The sequence below is a fragment of the Pavona decussata genome, unplaced genomic scaffold (assembly GCF_977016875.1).
Source record: "Pavona decussata unplaced genomic scaffold, jaPavDecu1.1 SCAFFOLD_85, whole genome shotgun sequence".
NCBI lineage: Eukaryota > Metazoa > Cnidaria > Anthozoa > Scleractinia > Agariciidae > Pavona > Pavona decussata.
Genome location: NW_028145503.1, coordinates 1,834,110 through 1,851,167, shown reverse-complemented (window position 1 = coordinate 1,851,167; position 17,058 = coordinate 1,834,110). Strand labels below are relative to the sequence as shown.

Sequence of the window (17,058 nt, the reverse complement as noted above, 5' to 3'; positions counted from 1 at the left end):
ATTATTGTTTACCGAGAAAAGGCGATTTCCAAAAGTATAATTTTTGCGGCTGAAAAACGTTCGGACTAAGTTTTTGTTTCGACAAAAATATTTTCGGACAGTTCTTTTCTCCACCAAATATAAATGTGATTAGAGCATGTCACCCTGTTTTGGTTTCAGAGAAAATCCCCGGTTTCACTCTACAGCGAGAAATTTCAAACCAAAAAGTGACTCCCTTTCCTTCGAGTTCAACAACAGTGAATACGACAACACAACGAGGATAGTAAAATAACGAAATTTAATGATAAAGACATCGACATCGTGTCAGTTACGACAAATTCGATCGTTTGTTTAATTTATCACACCACTGTTTACTTTCCAGTGTAATTTCATTTTTTACCGTGAAGAGATGAAAGAAGGAGAATTGTTCAGTTTCGTTTATAAACTGCATGAATGCAAATTTAATTTGTTATGTCATTAAAAGTTAAAACCCGTTAGTTCATGACTTAAGCCAGTTCATAAATTCTGGGCATTGCGATAAACTATACAGCAAGAAGAGGACGATAAAGAAGACGAGTTATTTCCAGTAGTTTGTTAATATATGCTAATTTTTTTGTCGTTGAGACCACAAGAATTTTCAGCGGTTGTTAAGCGGTAAATATTTGTAAAAGTGACCACTTAGATGTTGGTTTCATTCGGTTGAGTTAGCATTTCAAGTTATTCACAAACTTTTCCTCTGGCCTGCACTAAAGATACAACCTGCAGGAGTGGTTACGTTTAAAGATAGGAAGCTTTTTTATTATTTTGGTGCATTAACTAATTATATAGTATTGCAGCTGAGACAGCCTTTCGGTTTCTTGCCGAACGACATTTGACGCACGAGATATAAACATTCTAGTACCTACCGAATGAAATATCAATACTTATTCGAGCATTAGTTGTTTGTGAACAGCTTTAAAATAAGGAATAATAATATTTTATAAGGACACCAAAGTCACCGTAACTGAGGTGATTTACAATATTAACAATATTAACCCTGTAGAAAGCTCAAAAGGCTCCCTTGTTTTCGGTTGTAGTTGCTGGTGTAGTTATGTCCTCTGTTAAACAAATCTATGCGATAGCAACGTTGGCAATTTATCTTTACTTTTTCATTTCCTTTTTTTTTTTTTTTGTTATCGAATTTCATTTCCCTTTACTCGTTTCCTTTTTCTTTTTTATATTTTTATATTTCATTACTTTCTTTTAACCTGTGGATTTTTTTGCCGTTACTCGTTTTCTCGTTTTCTCGCTACTCTTTCTAGGTACACTCATAGGCATCAGAAGTCGTAGAATTAAGGTTTTTGCCGTAAAGCTATTTATGATCTGCCGTCCGTATTAAAGAGTAATTTTCTCGTGCACTGTCGTTTTGTTTCCCCCGCTGATCTTTAGTATAATTTGATCTCTTTTATCATGCTCTATCCTGCTGTTTTTCCCATTAGTCTTCACTGATATTTCGGCTGTTTACTTGTGCTCTCGGTGGCTCTCTATCACGATGAACTTTGCTTATTCGTCGCGCCTGCTTTCTTTTCTTTTCTTTTTTTTTTTTTTTTTCCTATCTCTATTTCTCTCCTTTACCACATTTGTAGACATATTCAAGGAATAGATAAATTATCTTTGAATTTTGTTGTCTTCAGAATTTCTTTTTGTCTTTCTAAAACGCAGTTGGCCATGCAAATTTCCGCGGACTGACGGACAGTGACTTCATAACCAAAATTTCTCACGTCGATAGCTTATCATATTTTTTTCCCTTGGTGCTCCACGCGTGCGCTTTCGGACTGGGGAGGTCCCGATAATCATGAAACATTCACCACAGTAGTTAAATGAATTCTTGGTCCTCGTCCTCAGTCGCCAGATACACAAACAGACAAATTGTCTATGCTCAAAATAAGACGTTGCTTTGTAATGTGCCATTTGCAGTGATCAATTTACTATTAAAAACAATTATTCGAGCTCTTTCAATGATTGATCATATAGTATACTAATTGCCATCGGGGTAGTGATGGTGGTAGCTTTCTGCTATAAAATATTGCCCTTGTTATTTGTAGATTTGTTCATAATACTGTGCAAATGCCTGGGGATTAAGAGATTTATCCCCCACCATCACCACCACCCAGATGACCGCTGATACGTGCATTACATTTTTTTATAACTCTGCCTTCAGTGAAATCAATACATGATTACACTAACTGTTTTCTCTCTGTAGTTTGAAGAAACAGCAATCATGAGCAGCACTAAAAGAGTTGAACAAGTTATCAATACTGCTACACATGTGGCCAATTTCCTTTTCAAAACCGGTCGTATTCTCAAAGCCATCGAATTATACAAGGAACGCTTGATTCTTCTCAACAACATCCAATTGACGAGTAACTTCGTTCCTATCAGAGACCACACAGGTGCGATAGAGAGCGATAGAATGCACCGCCAGTATGATGCAAAATGCAAAGAAGCAATGCAAATATTTGAACAGGGAACGTTGCATCAACACCAAGGCAAGTATGAAAAATCAAAAGATCTTTACTTGAAAGCACTCATCATCTTTATAGAATTTGGCAACATATACGGAGAAGCAGCATGTTACGGAAGCCTGGGAAATGTGTTTGCATCTCTCGGTGAATATGTTAAGGCAAAAGAATATCTTCAGAAAGCACTTCATAGCAGCAGAGAAATAGGTGACAAACACGGAGAATCAAAATGTTACGTAAATCTGGGAAATGTGTTTCGATGTCTCGGTGAATATGTAAAGGGAAAAGAATATCTTCAGAAAGCACTTCAGATCAGCAGAGAAATTGGTGACAAATACGGAGAATCAACATGTTACGGAAACCTGGGAAATGTGTTTGAATCTCTCGGTGAATATGTCAAGGCGGAAGAATATCTTCAGAAAGCACTTCAGTTTAAAAGAGAAATTGGTGACAAACACGGAGAATCAACATGTTACGTAAACCTGGGAAATGTGTTTGAATCTCTCGGTGAATATGTCAAGGCGAAAGAATATCTTCAGAAAGCACTGCAGATCAGCAGAGAAATTGGTGACAAACACGGAGAATCAACTTGTTACAGAGGCCCGGGAAATGTGTTTGCATCTCTCGGTGAATATGTCAAGGAGAAAGAATATCTCCAGAAAGCACTTCAGATCAGCAGAGAAATTGGTGACAAACACGGAGAATCAAAATGTTACGTAAATCTGGGAAATGTGTTTCGATGTCTCGGTGAATATGTCAAGGGAAAAGAATATCTTCAGAAAGCACTTCAGATCAGCAGAGAAATTGGTGACAAATACGGAGAATCAACATGTTACGGAAACCTGGGAAATGTGTTTGAATCTCTCGGTGAATATGTCAAGGCGGAAGAATATCTTCAGAAAGCACTTCAGTTTAAAAGAGAAATTGGTGACAAACACGGAGAATCAGCATGTTACGTAAACCTGGGAAATGTGTTTGAATCTCTCGGTGAATATGTCAAGGCGAAAGAATATCTCCAGAAAGCACTTCAGATCAGCAGAGAAATTGGTGACAAACACGGAGAATCAACATGTTACGTAAATCTGGGAGCTGTGTTTCAGTATCTCGGTGAATATGTCAAGGCGGAAGAACATCTTCAGAAAGCACTTCAGATCAGCAGAGAAATTGGTGACAAACACGGAGAATCAACATGTTACGTAAACCTGGGAAATGTGTTTGAATCTCTCGGTGAATATGTCAAGGCGGAAAAATATCTTCACAAAGCACTTCAGTTTAAAAGAGAAATTGGTGACAAACACGGAGAATCAACATGTTACGTAAATCTGGGAGGTGTGTTTCAATCTCTCGGTGGATATGTCAAGGCGGAAGAATATCTTCAGATAGCACTTCAGATCAGCAGAGAAATTGATGACAAACGCGGAGAATCAAACTGTTACGTAAACCTGGGAAAAGTGTTTAATTCTCTCGGTGAATATGTCAAGGCGGAAGAGTTTCTTCAGAAAGCACTTCAGATCAGCAGAGAAATTGGCGACACCGTCGTGGAAGCAGCATGCTATGCAAGCCTGGGAAATATGCTTTTTTGTACAGGTGAATATTTGAAGGCTAAACAATATCACGAGAAGGCAATTGCGCTTAGTTACGAGACTGGACGGATTGATCTGCAGTTTCAAAACCAACTTTCACTTGCAGCAGACACATTGTGTTTGGCTGGAAACACAGGTGATGCTGTTTCGAGGATCCTTGCAAGCATTGAGAAGTGTGAGGAAATGAGAATTCATTTCAGAGCCAATGATCAATTAAATATTTCTTTTTTAGAGAAGAACGCTTCTACATACAAATTTCTCAGCCGTTTGTTTGTGATGACTGGGAAATTTCATGAGGCACTTTGCACAGAAGAACTTGGACGCGCCAGAGCCCTTTCGGACTTAATGTCAGCTCAGTACTCTGTGGAACAACAAACAGCAGTGAATCCACAATCGTGGTTTAACATTGGAAGGACTGAGACAAAAGAAAGTAACTGTTCTTGTTTATATATTTCCTGTCTCAACCACGAAATATTACTGTGGGTTATCAAGCCAAACAAAACCATACATTTTCGACTTATAGACGTGAACGACCATTTTGGAAACAAAAAGGAAGGCAGGTTTGTAGATACAATTTTCAATGACATTATCTTTAGGAGATTTCATTTCCAGCTCACTCAAGAGCACTGCGAAGATCGATCACTGTTTCCTTCAAACACTGCTTACATGAAACAGGCGTCTTCTTCGGAGGGTGACGAGCCCGCAGTTTTACGTCCAGTAGAAGAAGACGGAGACGATGAAATCCAGTATATTGATCCACCAAATCTCTCTCAGTGTTACAAAATGATTATCGGTCCTGTTGCTGACTTACTTGTGAAGCCCGAAATTATCATTGTTCCTGATAGCGTGCTATGCAAAGTTCCATTTTCCGCGTTTAAGGATGAAAATGGAAAGTATTTATCCGAAAATTTTAGGATCCGCATCGCTCCTTCTTTGACGACTCTCAGAATGATTAAGGAAAGTCCAGAAGATTATCACAGACAGACTGGTGCACTGATAGTGGGTGAGCCTAAGATTGGTGAGGTGTTTCACAAGGGACGTCGTGAGACATTATGTCCATTGCCTGGCGCAAGGGAGGAAGCAGAGATGATTGCACGACTGCTAGGAGCTCAGCCTTTGTTAGGAGAGCTCGCAACCAAGGAGGCAGTTCTTCAGCGAATACACTCAGTAGGTCTGATACATTTTGCTGCCCATGGTGACGCTGAAAGAGGAGAAATTGCTCTTGCTGCTCCACGCTCTTTTGAAGGGATTCCACAAGAAGAACACTACCTATTAACAATGGCTGAAGTTTCACAAGTCTGTCTAAGAGCCAAACTGGTAGTTCTTAGTTGCTGTCACAGTGCACGTGGACAGATAAGATTAGAGGGTGTTGTTGGAATAGCCCGCGCCTTCTTAGGCTCCGGTGCACGTTCCGTTTTGGTTGCTTTATGGGCCATAGAGGACCTGGCAACAAAGCAGTTTATGAGTCGTTTCTACAAGCATCTTGTTCGTGGTGAAAGTGCCAGTGAAGCTCTTCACCAGACCATGAAGTGGATGAGAGGTAACGGCTTTTCAGAAGTGAGACAGTGGGCACCTTTCATGCTGATTGGAGATGACGTGACATTTGATTTTGGAAAGTAAAGGTCAGTAGTTTAAAGCGATTATTTGACATTACGGATTTAAAATAATTTCGGAAAATGCTAATACACGTTTTGAGAGGCTTATTGTTCTTGACTTAACAGGGTAATGGATGGGGAATTCTCCTGTCTGAAGGGAGCTTATTTCTTTCTCCTGTTTATTTACATTCCCTATATCCCACACTATATTGGGGAAACATAGGTTGGTACAGTTGTAAGATAAATTGCCTTTCGTTTCGTGTCACTGAGAAATTTGACAGAATCGTTTCTATAATAAAAGAACGCATTCCTTCTACTCGTCTGAATCGATTACCCGTGCGCGTATGTCTTAAGTTGATTCAAGAGCATATAATCGGACGGTTTACCTAAAAGTATTCTTGTTTTTATTCACATTATGTAGGTGCCACCGCAAGACCAGGGACGGGCTGGAAAGAGATTTAATCAACGAAGAACTATGTGGGTTTAACGTTTAAAGGATGATGGCTTGAAAGATCGATCGCTCCATGTACGCTGTGTTTCCTTCAACCTTTTTCCTGTTCTTGTCTTTCATCTCCTTGTAGGAGATAAGGCTTCTGATATTCTAAGTAAGCAATGTGTGCTCTTATATCGCTCCGTGTTCCCCCTTTAAGCTTCACCGCCGAATAAGCGGCCCCCACCTCCTACCTCCCCTCCCCCGCCCCTTTCCGAATATATAAGCACCAGAAACGGAAACAAAAGTATTAAAGCATCGCCTCCAGTGCCCTTTGGTTCGTGCTCAGATAAAAAATAATCAAGAAGTCCAACATCTTAACCTAAATTAATGAGCACCACAAACGCGTGACCACGCCCAAGTTCAACAGTGCTCTTATTTCCAGAAGAAACTATTTTCAGCCAATCTCTCTGTATTCTTAAAAGTAAACTAATTTAATTTAATTCTTATTGGTAGATTAACTTTTATTGTTATTTTGTATATTTTAGTATAGTTTTTTTATTATTATTGTTTTCGAGTTGGCGTGATGTCCCACGACTTTGCTGACATAACGACATTTAGATTTAGATTTTAGATTTCCTCTTATTGCTCGTTCGTACAATTCGGCTTTCGTGAAAATGGTTTTCCAAGTGAAAAGGAAATGAAGCCTGACCGCATGTTACAACGCCGCATGAATCGGTTTTTTGGTTTTATAAATACGTGGGTGTTGCTATTACAATTAAGACAAACCGAGAAACAGTAGCTAGGGTAATGTTAACGACAAAAAACTTCTTTTGGATGTCTTCTCGGAGTTGAGTCTATGATTCTTATTTTACACATAAGTTGCTTTCAGGATTTGTGTTTCTCAGTAATTCTTGTTTAATTCGAATCACCTTGAATCAAGGTGAATTGTGTAGTAAAAGTGTTGCAGGTCCTTTATTCTCACTGATCCCTTTTTGGTCTGTGTTAAAGTAGTATCAAGACCCAGGGGGGTTGGGGGGTGGGGGTGGTGGATACTCAAATTTTTTTTTTTTACGGGAAGGTCCCGTTCCGAACTCCAAACCCTTACCCTTTGATATACCACTTTTGACAGAAAAGGTAACTCTTTCATATAGCTTCTATTCAAAATGGTACTCATTTGAAAAACGATTACGTACTGTTCGAGTTATTTTGCAAACCCTTTTTTTTTAAATAACTTAATAACAGTTCCGTACCGTGTTCTATAGTTCAGCTCGTGAAATCCCTCAGTATTCTTTTTTATACAACGAACTGTGTAAAACTCACGTTTTGATTGGTCTAGAGGAGTGTGTGATTAGAGTATAGACGCACGATTGACGTCATCGAGTGGTGTGACCGGTGCACGTGATCAAAGTCTAGAGTCCAGCCAGAGTGACTGGTCAACAAAGTTTTGCAAACTGTTTTTGCGAGTAGCGGACAAACACAGGCAAATTTTCACACGAAAGGAAAACTGCCCAATAAAAAATTGGACAAAGACCGTTGAGAGTGACCGCAACCAGGATAAAAAAAGCTAAAACTTTGTTGTGACGTGAAAAGGAAGCAAATATTTGTCGAAATATGTCGCCGATAGAAATCCGGTAATGGCGAGTAATCGATTACAAATCGCAGTGAAGCGACTAACATGCTAGCGCTGTAATATTTTGGGATCAGGATTTCCTTCTGGAATAAAGGTTAGTTTTTAAAATATTGTAAGTGAAATTCTTTCGGATTATACTCTAATTTAGACGATCACAATTGCTTGTGTGTAGCAGTCTAAAACCGAGTTTGCTGGAAAGTTTTTGACTCAGCTCAGGCAACGCGATGCTCGCTCACGAAATGTGTTGAAATGTCTTGGTTATTGTATAAAACAAATAGATTCCATTTTGCCGTGGATCTGTACTCTGATAACGCACAGAGGACGTCAAAACGTGGTGAGAACATCAGTCACGCTACTCGCCTGCGGCTCGTAGCGTACTTCTTTGTTCTCACCACGTTTTGACGTCATCTGTGCGTTATCAGAGTACAGACGCACGGCAAAATGGAATCTATTTGTTAAGTAAACATCATCCGAAAAAAATTGCCTCTTTTGGGTGGAGCCTCTCCGTATAGGCCATTATGGGGGGGGGGGGGGGGTGACAGCCCTTCCCCCCTTCTGGGCACCAAGGTTGTAACAAGAGCTTAATTAGATACGTGCAAACTTCTTTTGTATATGTTGTCTTAAACTGCCAAAAAAACACTTGTAATTTGTTGAAATACATTTTTGAAAGCTATTGCCCTGTAGGGTTTTGCCTTATCAGTGTAGCCAACATTGTACTTGTAGGACTCAGGTACATGTATTTAAGTGCGTCTGTCAGGGTGGACCGACCAGAGCCATGAAAATGAAAATCACGGAATTTGATGAAATTTGGTGTGATTCAACAACTTCACATATTCATTAGACTGGTGCAGTTTTAAAGCCCTTGGCCTTTTAATGACGTCACAATAAAAGGTCAAAGTTCAAGGCTGAAAGGGCGGTGATTTATAGCTTAAAAAAATGGAATTTTAGCCATTTTTAAACGTTTATTTTTCAAAGTCAAGGCGCGCCTAGGGAAAATATACTTGATATCAAAACTATTTGATCCAAACTGATTAAGTTCCGGTAAAAAAATGTTTTCTATATTTTCACCTTTTATTTGATAAAGCTTTCGAAACTACCCGCTCAATGTTCGTACGTGACTTTTCTTAAAATTAGCAGTTTTTAGATCGGCTAAATTATTCGATCCAACACTTAATTGCTAAAATAATTACACTAAGACAAAGATTAAAGTTCGTGTATTGAAGCGAAAAAATAAAATACCTGGGCAATTTTTATTTATACCAAATTTGTTTTGTCACTTTATATTCTATTCGGCCATCTTCTAAACCTGGGCATGAAATGAACAACGTTTATTTCAATGCTATGAATAGCAGTTATTTTACCTGAACGTTTACCTGCACTTGTGTTAACCTATACTGTCGGAGTTTCCTTGTTGATTTACAAATATTGCACTTAATATGGCCAAAGCGTGCAACAGAGTGCTGAAAAATAGTTCCTGTTCGACGCCGACTGTACACAGCAGGGCCGTAGCCAGAAAAAATAAGGACTGAGGCAATATCCATGGTTGAATTCCCCGCCTAGCTATTAAGGGTTTTAAATATGATGGCTACGTTTAAACAAAACCACTGGGATGAAACCTTATTTGACAAAAATTCCGCTAGGAGCCCTAAAGGCAATATAGATCAAGAGAGCTAGGTGTTTTTTTTTTTTTTTGGGGGGGGGGGGGGTGGGAGGGGAGCTATTTAAGTGCTACTTTAGGGGATCTCTGTTCTTGTATGCGGCTGTTTAATGTGTTTGTTGGTGGTTTGTTTCTATAGGAAGGCCTTAGATAACAACGACCTAAACCAGGTTCGGCTCACCAGCGGTTTCGTGAAAAGTAGGGTTTGTTGGGGGTGATCAGTCTCGCAGGCTCATAAAACCTGGTCGTTTCTAAAAGGCAATGATTTTAGCTGTTAAATGCCAGCGTGATTCGCCTGTGCCCACTAGCATCCCATCGCTGTAGAACCTCGAGCGGATCCACAGGGATTTTGCTGTGGACATGGGCTAATACAGGGCCATTCAGCCTGTTAGAGCCCATCGATGAACGGCACCAGGGACGAGTTGCAGAAAACTTAACGGCGGGCGTAAATGCTATCGTCAGAAGTTAAAATACTGAGTGTGACTGGGCTGAAGGTCTGGCCTTAGCAGTTACACCCGACATTAAATTTTATGCAACTCACCTCAGGTCTTCAACTTGCAGAGAGCGCTAAAGCTGCGCTCGCACGAACAGCTTCCTGTACTTAGTCGCGCTGTCGCCTGTCCGCTTTCGCCCTCTACAACTTCTTTCCCACCATCTCCGGTGGCTTCTTCACTGACATCACCATCTTTACTAGAAGGACTGAAAGTAAAAGTTGCTTAGCTAAATAATGTCAAAAGAAGGTTAAATTTTGTTTCGATTATTGAGAAGCGTTGAAAGCATGTTATGAGAGCATCTACTTACCGCTTTCTTTGAAAAAAGCTGTTGATTAGATAGAACGTTTCCTGCTAGCAGAGGTCTCTGACGGCAGAGACCTCTGCTAGCAGGGAAATAGAACGCTGCATTTTGATAGATTTTCCTCATTCAGATCAGAGAAGACAGAAGACTCGAGAAATGGCGTCAAAACACACGAAAACGAGGCAGTTTTCTTTAGGAAGTTAGCATGAATTTTAGCTTAATTTTTCTCACCTGTAATTCAGGCAACTGCCTGATTTATTAAACAAAATACCATGTTGCGTTAACATTTTTTACATTTGTTTAACTGTTTATGAATTTGTTTGCTGCTAGTGCCTTTCTTTCTCCTTCAAAACAAATCTTACTTTCCCCGAAAAAAAAAAACAATGACTGAGGCAAGTGCCTCGGTTTGCCTCATACTGGCTACGGCCCTGCACAGTACATCGTGTTGAGCAAGTCATTCACGGCGCTTCTGTCTTTTAAAACCCCAGTTTTTCATGACTTTTCATTTTGTGTTTTCAATTGCTTTATCAGAATTTGTCTAGAAATATCTACACACATATAGGATCGACTAGGAAACGAGTCGTAAGACTAGATTAAAATCTACTAAAATGAAGCGTGGGACTCAAGTTCTCTCAATGGCTAAACTTAATTCGATTTAGAGGGTGCACAGACAAAAGCCACTAAAGTGCACGTTTGGCTATCAAAAGTGTTGCAGTCCTCAGTTCTTGTTCAAGCGTTCAGACTATTATTACACAGTCAGGAAGCGTTTTTATTTAAACTGGATTATAAAAATGTACTAAGATACTGCATATCTTTTCAATAACATCGCGGTTAACTTGTGGATCATTGAAATGACCAGTTGTTCGTTTGCTCGAGCGGCGAGCACAATTCAATGCGGGAATCGACAAGAGAAAAGGGCGGACGACCAACTATTGCTGACTTCACTGGAGGCATTAACTACTCAGATAGAAGCTTGGAAGATCCAGGAGAAAGATTTACTTCTAAACAGAGCAGGTAAAAGTTTGAGCTTCAGTTATTTCTGTATTGGGTTTTAAAATACGTTTCTGTAACTGGAGTTAACTCTACTGTACTTAAATCGACCCGTGGTAGTTATTGTTTACAAACTTGTACTTGATAAATTGGCTCAAAAATCAAAAGCGTTCGTTCAAAAAAACCTACCCGTAGTAAAGCAAGCTATTGCTTTCAATGATTATACAAAGAAGCAGCACGAACACCAGAGCGAAAAAAGGCGAACGAAGAAATTTTTAAATACTGGAATACTGGACTTGGGATTGTGATTGTTAGAATGAAATATCGCGGCAGGTTCTATGAAGCACACGATAAACTCCCTTAACAATACTTCAATTTTCACGTAAATATTTCAGGAATTCAAGACGTCAATAACGAAAGAAAAAATAAAATGGAAGTATGTCCAGCCCATCGCTTTGAGCTTGGAAAACACTGGAGACCTTCCAGTGCATGCTGTCACCCAGAACACACGCGAAGCACACAGAAACGAAAAGTCTCAGTTCCGGATAGATTTACAACACCAAATATGGCGAAGGAAATCACCTTGATATATGGTTCAAACTGTATTATTGGATTGCATAAGTACTGTAAATACTTGACCTTATTTATTGATTCGTTTGTTACCACTGTGATTCGTAACAAGCACTGCAGGCTGTTAGCGCGACGCGCTCAAGTCTCAGACAAGTTCCCAGTCCCAATTATATAATCAGTAAATTTTTATCCTAAGTAAAAATTGGCAAGTCTGGGGCACACTAGAAATAATTGGAGGGTCATGGGGTTGCTATGAAGTGCGCGTGGTATTTGGGAAGTGCAAAATAAACTGCGCAAAAAGACCTCGGATGTCCACAACCCATTGCTAACTAAGCCCAAACCTTTTACTGTCTCATTTTTACCCATTATTCTATTCCAGTATTCTTCATGCCCTATCCCAGTAAAAAAACCACCTACACATCACGATTTGTTAGAATTGAAAATACCCTTCGAGTCACTCGACTTTCGTTGATGTCATTACCAAATTTTCTCCCTATTATTCCCTAAGAAATTTCCGAATAGTGTGGTGGGCTTATTGCTAACTTCCTTGAGCTCGTCGCGGCTTTACTGCCAGATTCTGGGGATGAGTCTGCGAACGTCCAACCTGACTTGCACGAGATAGAGTAACCAATCGGAACTTGAGAGGAGCTCCCAAGCAGCCAACTCAAAGCCAGAAGAGTTTAAGCCCAACTTGTTCGCTTATGTGACCTTGCCGTTATCTGCTGCTTACATCACCAAGCTTTTGCGGATCTATACTTGAATTCTGATTGGATATATAATAAATCTTCACATGTATTGCAGATTGATTAAAAGTAGTACACGGACCGAGCATAAAAACTGAAAAAAACATCCGTTATCTTTTTCCTCCCATGCAAGCTGTGAGTTGCGCTTTGCCTTAGTGTTCAATTAGTGCCACAAAACGTGTTTATGTACAATGTATTTTCTATGCACTATTATTCATGTGCTCCTCTTTTAGTAATTCGGTCTACCAATTATATGTACTTCTTCCTAAATTCCTGCGCCTTATAGGTAACGAAATACTTACGCACACTTTAGTTTTTGACCGCTGACAGACAGACAATATGGACAGAGACACAAACACATAAAGCGTGGTGTATTTTAAGTACGTTTTCACTTTCTTATAAAATATGCCATCTTATCTACGTTGACAAGGCCCGTCGTTATTAAGGCCCCGTTCAGACTAGGTACTCGTGCCCAGTTCTTAAAATATAGAGCAGAGTTTGTCACTTTCTTAGTAAAAAATAAAAATAAAAAAAAAGAGAAACGATGGTGAATGAACGATGAGCAAATGCAAAGGGAAAAAGAGAATTTATCACTTCCACATGAAATAGACGGATGGCCCGGTGAGCGATACGGTGTCTCACTTAGACCACAAAACATGTACAGTCGCGTTTTCGTTAAAACGCAAGTTGGGAATCACCAAATGCGCAGATACTCGCGAGGTGCGAAGCCGGCGCTGAACACGAGTAGATTGTCACGCACAAACTTCCGTATGGCATGTGTATTTTGCAATGTCTATTATAAGACTTCCATTTTCACACTCGCTCCAGACCTTGCGTTCGACGACACCACCCACATCCATTGATGAACCAACATAAAAAGAAGACGAGTGTTGTAGTCTAAGCTCACTTACGCCCTTCAGCTAAACAAGAAATGAATCTTTTTGTTTAATAAAAGCAATAAAAGTATGTATGTGGCCGTTATTTTTTAGGTGTGTGCCGACAATGTTGAGAGAAGCATGCTTGTCATCTGAAGCAGTTTCTGAGCACGGAAAAGATGGAAAGTGACAGCAACCCACCCCGTAAAATATTTCCTATTCCATTTGAGGCGTTTGGTAGCCCTTCTATTTTAGAAGAGTCCTTAATCAGTGATGAAGATTACGCACAGCCACTTACACCAGCTAGTGCAAAAATAGCCTACAACAACCACGTTTCTAAACTGCACCAGGCGTGCGCAATAAATCCGCCATTTAGAGATTTAGACTCTGTGCTGATGAAAGATTGGAAAGACTTGCATCCCCGTACTAAACACCACTATGCGTGGTTTGTAAAGCAAGGAATAAGACCTGTCTTGGAATCGATTGCCCCAGGCCAAGGAGAACATTTGTGGGATTACGTGAAAGACAGTTCGATTGAGGGTCTTAGTAGCAACGACAAGAACCATAATGAAGATGGCGAAGTTGTCCCTAGCACCCTGTCTGACAGCACCTTACGGAATCTCGTTGATGCTTATAGCAATGCACAGTCTTCAAACTCTAGAAAAGAGATTCTATCGTTGTTTGCCCGAAATTTTAAGAGAAGTAAACTGAAAGAACTAATTCCTGGCTTGACGGATTTTCGTATCAAGCATTGTATTCAGCACGGTCCAGGTGTTGCCACACCAGCAGCTGCAATCTACAGGTTCTCTCTCAATGAAACTCAAGTTGAGCACTTCTTAAGGTTCATAACAAGTGATGTGATCTCACAAGACACAGCATATGGCACTTCTAGAATTAAACTTCAAAGTGGAGAAGAGCTACTTGTTCCCAAACCAATAAGGAAACTGATACCAGCGCGAATTATTGCCCAGTACTTAAAGATCTGTGATGAAACCGAGTTCAAGCCTGCCAGTGAAAGAACTCTGTTAAGAATCCTTGAAGTCTGTCCAGCTTCTACAAGAAAAAGTCTTCAGGGTCTGGATAATTACACTGCAGATGGATCTGAGGCAGTCGAAAATTTAGACCAAGTTATCGACAGGCTCTATGATGCAGGGATGTCCGACTGTGAGGCGCAAAGGCTCCGTTCAATGACTTTGTCCTGTAAGCGTTACTTAAAGGAAGATTACAGTACACATGTCGCGCATGATTCAACAAACGATAGTCCGTCCGTCTCACCAGACCATTGCCAATATTTTGCACTAAGTGACCCTAAGAAAGAAGAATTTAGGGAGTGCTGTACTCATAGTCACTCAATTGAGTGTGATAGGTGCGAGGAACTACGACATCTGTTCGACTCCTTAGATGAGGCCATTGGAAATGTTTGTAAGAGCAGCATGGTCAGTGATGAAAGGGATGAGCTTCAATTCCTGTTAAATGACAGTAAGGAGAAAATAGAACAATGGAAATCACACATTTTCACAAGCGTAAACCAAGACGAGGGGAAGAAAGACGTACTGGACGGGTTAGCACCAAATGAAGTCCTTTTGGTTAAGGACTGGGCAATGAAATTTTTGCCACTATATTTCAGGGAAAAATCATCCGAGTTCTATGGCAAACGTGGAATCAATTGGTATGTTACAACAGCGATTAGGAAAACTGAGCAATCAATTCTGACAGTGGAAGTCTTTGTCCACATTTTTAACAACTGCCTCCAAAACCAGTTGACGGTCGCCTCCATTAATCAGGACACTTTGTCTACCCTTAAAAAGTTGTATCCAAAGCTAACCGGGGCGTATATAAGATCTGACAATGCCGGGTGTTATCATGGAGGCTATCTTCTGACTGGACTTCCCAGCGTGGGAAGCAACAGTGGCATTAAAGTCATCGGCTATGACTTCAGTGAGGCTCAACATGGGAAAGATATATGTGACCGTAAAACAGCAACAATGAAGCAGCATGCAAGACGCTATGTGGCAGAGACAAAGACGGACATTCTCACAGCGTTTGATCTGAAGAGAGCCTTGGAAAGTAACGGCGGAGTAAAGGGATGTCGAGTGAGTGTTGTAGAAATGCCAAAGGCTTCCAGCCAGGTTGACACAAACATCAGGATTCCCGGAATAAGTCAAATTAACAATATTCGTTACAAAGACGATGGAATACGTTATTGGAAGGCGTATGGTGTTGGCAAAGGAGAATGGTTGGAAAATGACCCTCCACTATCGTTCAACATTCCAAAACTGAACATACTGGAGGCTTTTTCAAGTGAATGTCCGAACACCGGCGTAATGGCAGCGATTTCCAAATGCAGTGATGAGAATGGTGACGTAACTGTGGAAAAACGTGAAGGAAGGGTGTCATTTGACTGCCCTATTGATGCGTGTATTTGCACTTATGAATCACACGCAGGGCTTCAAAAACATCTTGACATCGGCAATCACGTTCGTCGCTTGCACAGCGAGTCGCAGTTTGACCACATCAAGTGCCTGTACGCCGATATGGTAAGCAACGAACTGTCAAAGCCACTTTTCAGTACGAATTCTAAAACCACGTCTGAAACGCAAAGTGTTAGCAAAGTCACCATGGGATGGGCGTTAAAGAAGCAGAAGTCTTCCTCACGGTTTCCTGAAAAGGTCAAAGCATATCTTAATGATAGATTCCTTATTGGCGAGGAAACAGGCAACAAGGCATCACCAACGGAAGTTGCACGTGAAATGCGCAGAGACAGAGATGATAAGGGTGATCGCTTATTTGTTGGAGCTGATTGTCTCAGTTCTCAACAAGTCGCGGCCTATTTATCCCGCTTAGCAGCAACGAAGAGAAAACATGGTTCTTTAGCCACAACTATCGTCAGTTTGGAGGAGGTAGAAGAATTTTTGATCGAGGAACAGATGGAGGAACACGAAGACGACATTTTAAGAAAGAAGAAAGCGGTATTCAGCAATCTGCAGCTTAAGCATCCAATCACGTACAAGTCCTACAACTTATGCAAGTTAGCCGCAGATGGAAAGCTGGCGACGAAATTCAACATTGCCGAACTGAAAAACATATGCGACTCTCTTGATATTGAAACTGATAACTTTAAGCGTCGTAAAGCTCAATACAACGAGGCTTTAGCAAACGTACTGAATAGCTGTACTTGTATTAACAAACAAGCAAAGCGCTAAATGTTGGTTTAATTCTCTTAAATGTACAGGCACCTTTTTTAAGATACCTTACAGATGTTCTAAAAGAAACTGTAGGTAAGATTTAAAAAACAAGGCAATCAAAAGATACAAGGCAAAAGAATTTTACTTGGAATAATTTGGAAAATTCCGGGATCGTGACGAATTAAAAAACACCCCAAAGACTAAATGTATTAGTACTGATTATTAAGTATGTTTTGGTTGGGATGATAAAACAGTTTCAACGGAAAACGTCATAAAACTCTGTAAGATTATTAGTTGACCATTTTTTTCGATGGAAATAATTTCCTAATATAGTTAAGTTCATAAATTAGACTCGTGCCCAGTCCCTATTTGTAGTTCTGAAATGGTGATTGGCAGCTGGAAGTCACGTGACCTAGTTTCTGGTACTAATTTCATCTAATGGCCTACAACTTAAAGAACAACAGAAATCGTAAGAGCAAGGCAAAATAAATAAACAGGTCACACTTGAGACCCCTGTTGTAA

At 40.2% G+C, this 17,058-nt stretch overlaps 1 protein-coding gene across 2 annotated transcripts in view; it reads left to right on the top strand.

Moving 5' to 3' along the window:
* Positions 1-1,300: 1,300 nt before the first annotated feature.
* Positions 1,301-17,058, top strand: part of LOC146475214 (uncharacterized) — a 48,838-nt gene continuing 33,080 nt past the window's right edge. Inside the window, exons 1-2 of one of the 2 annotated variants that reach the window (XR_014865988.1) lie at positions 1,302-5,685; positions 6,080-6,805. Coding sequence is in view for 1 of the 2 variants with exons in the window: in XM_085116138.1 (XP_084972264.1) it covers positions 2,240-5,683 (3,444 nt within the window). In the remaining variant the exon portion in view is untranslated. Of the gene's footprint in view, positions 5,686-6,079; positions 6,806-17,058 lie in introns of both variants that reach the window. The other variant, XM_085116138.1, reaches the window with a different exon arrangement.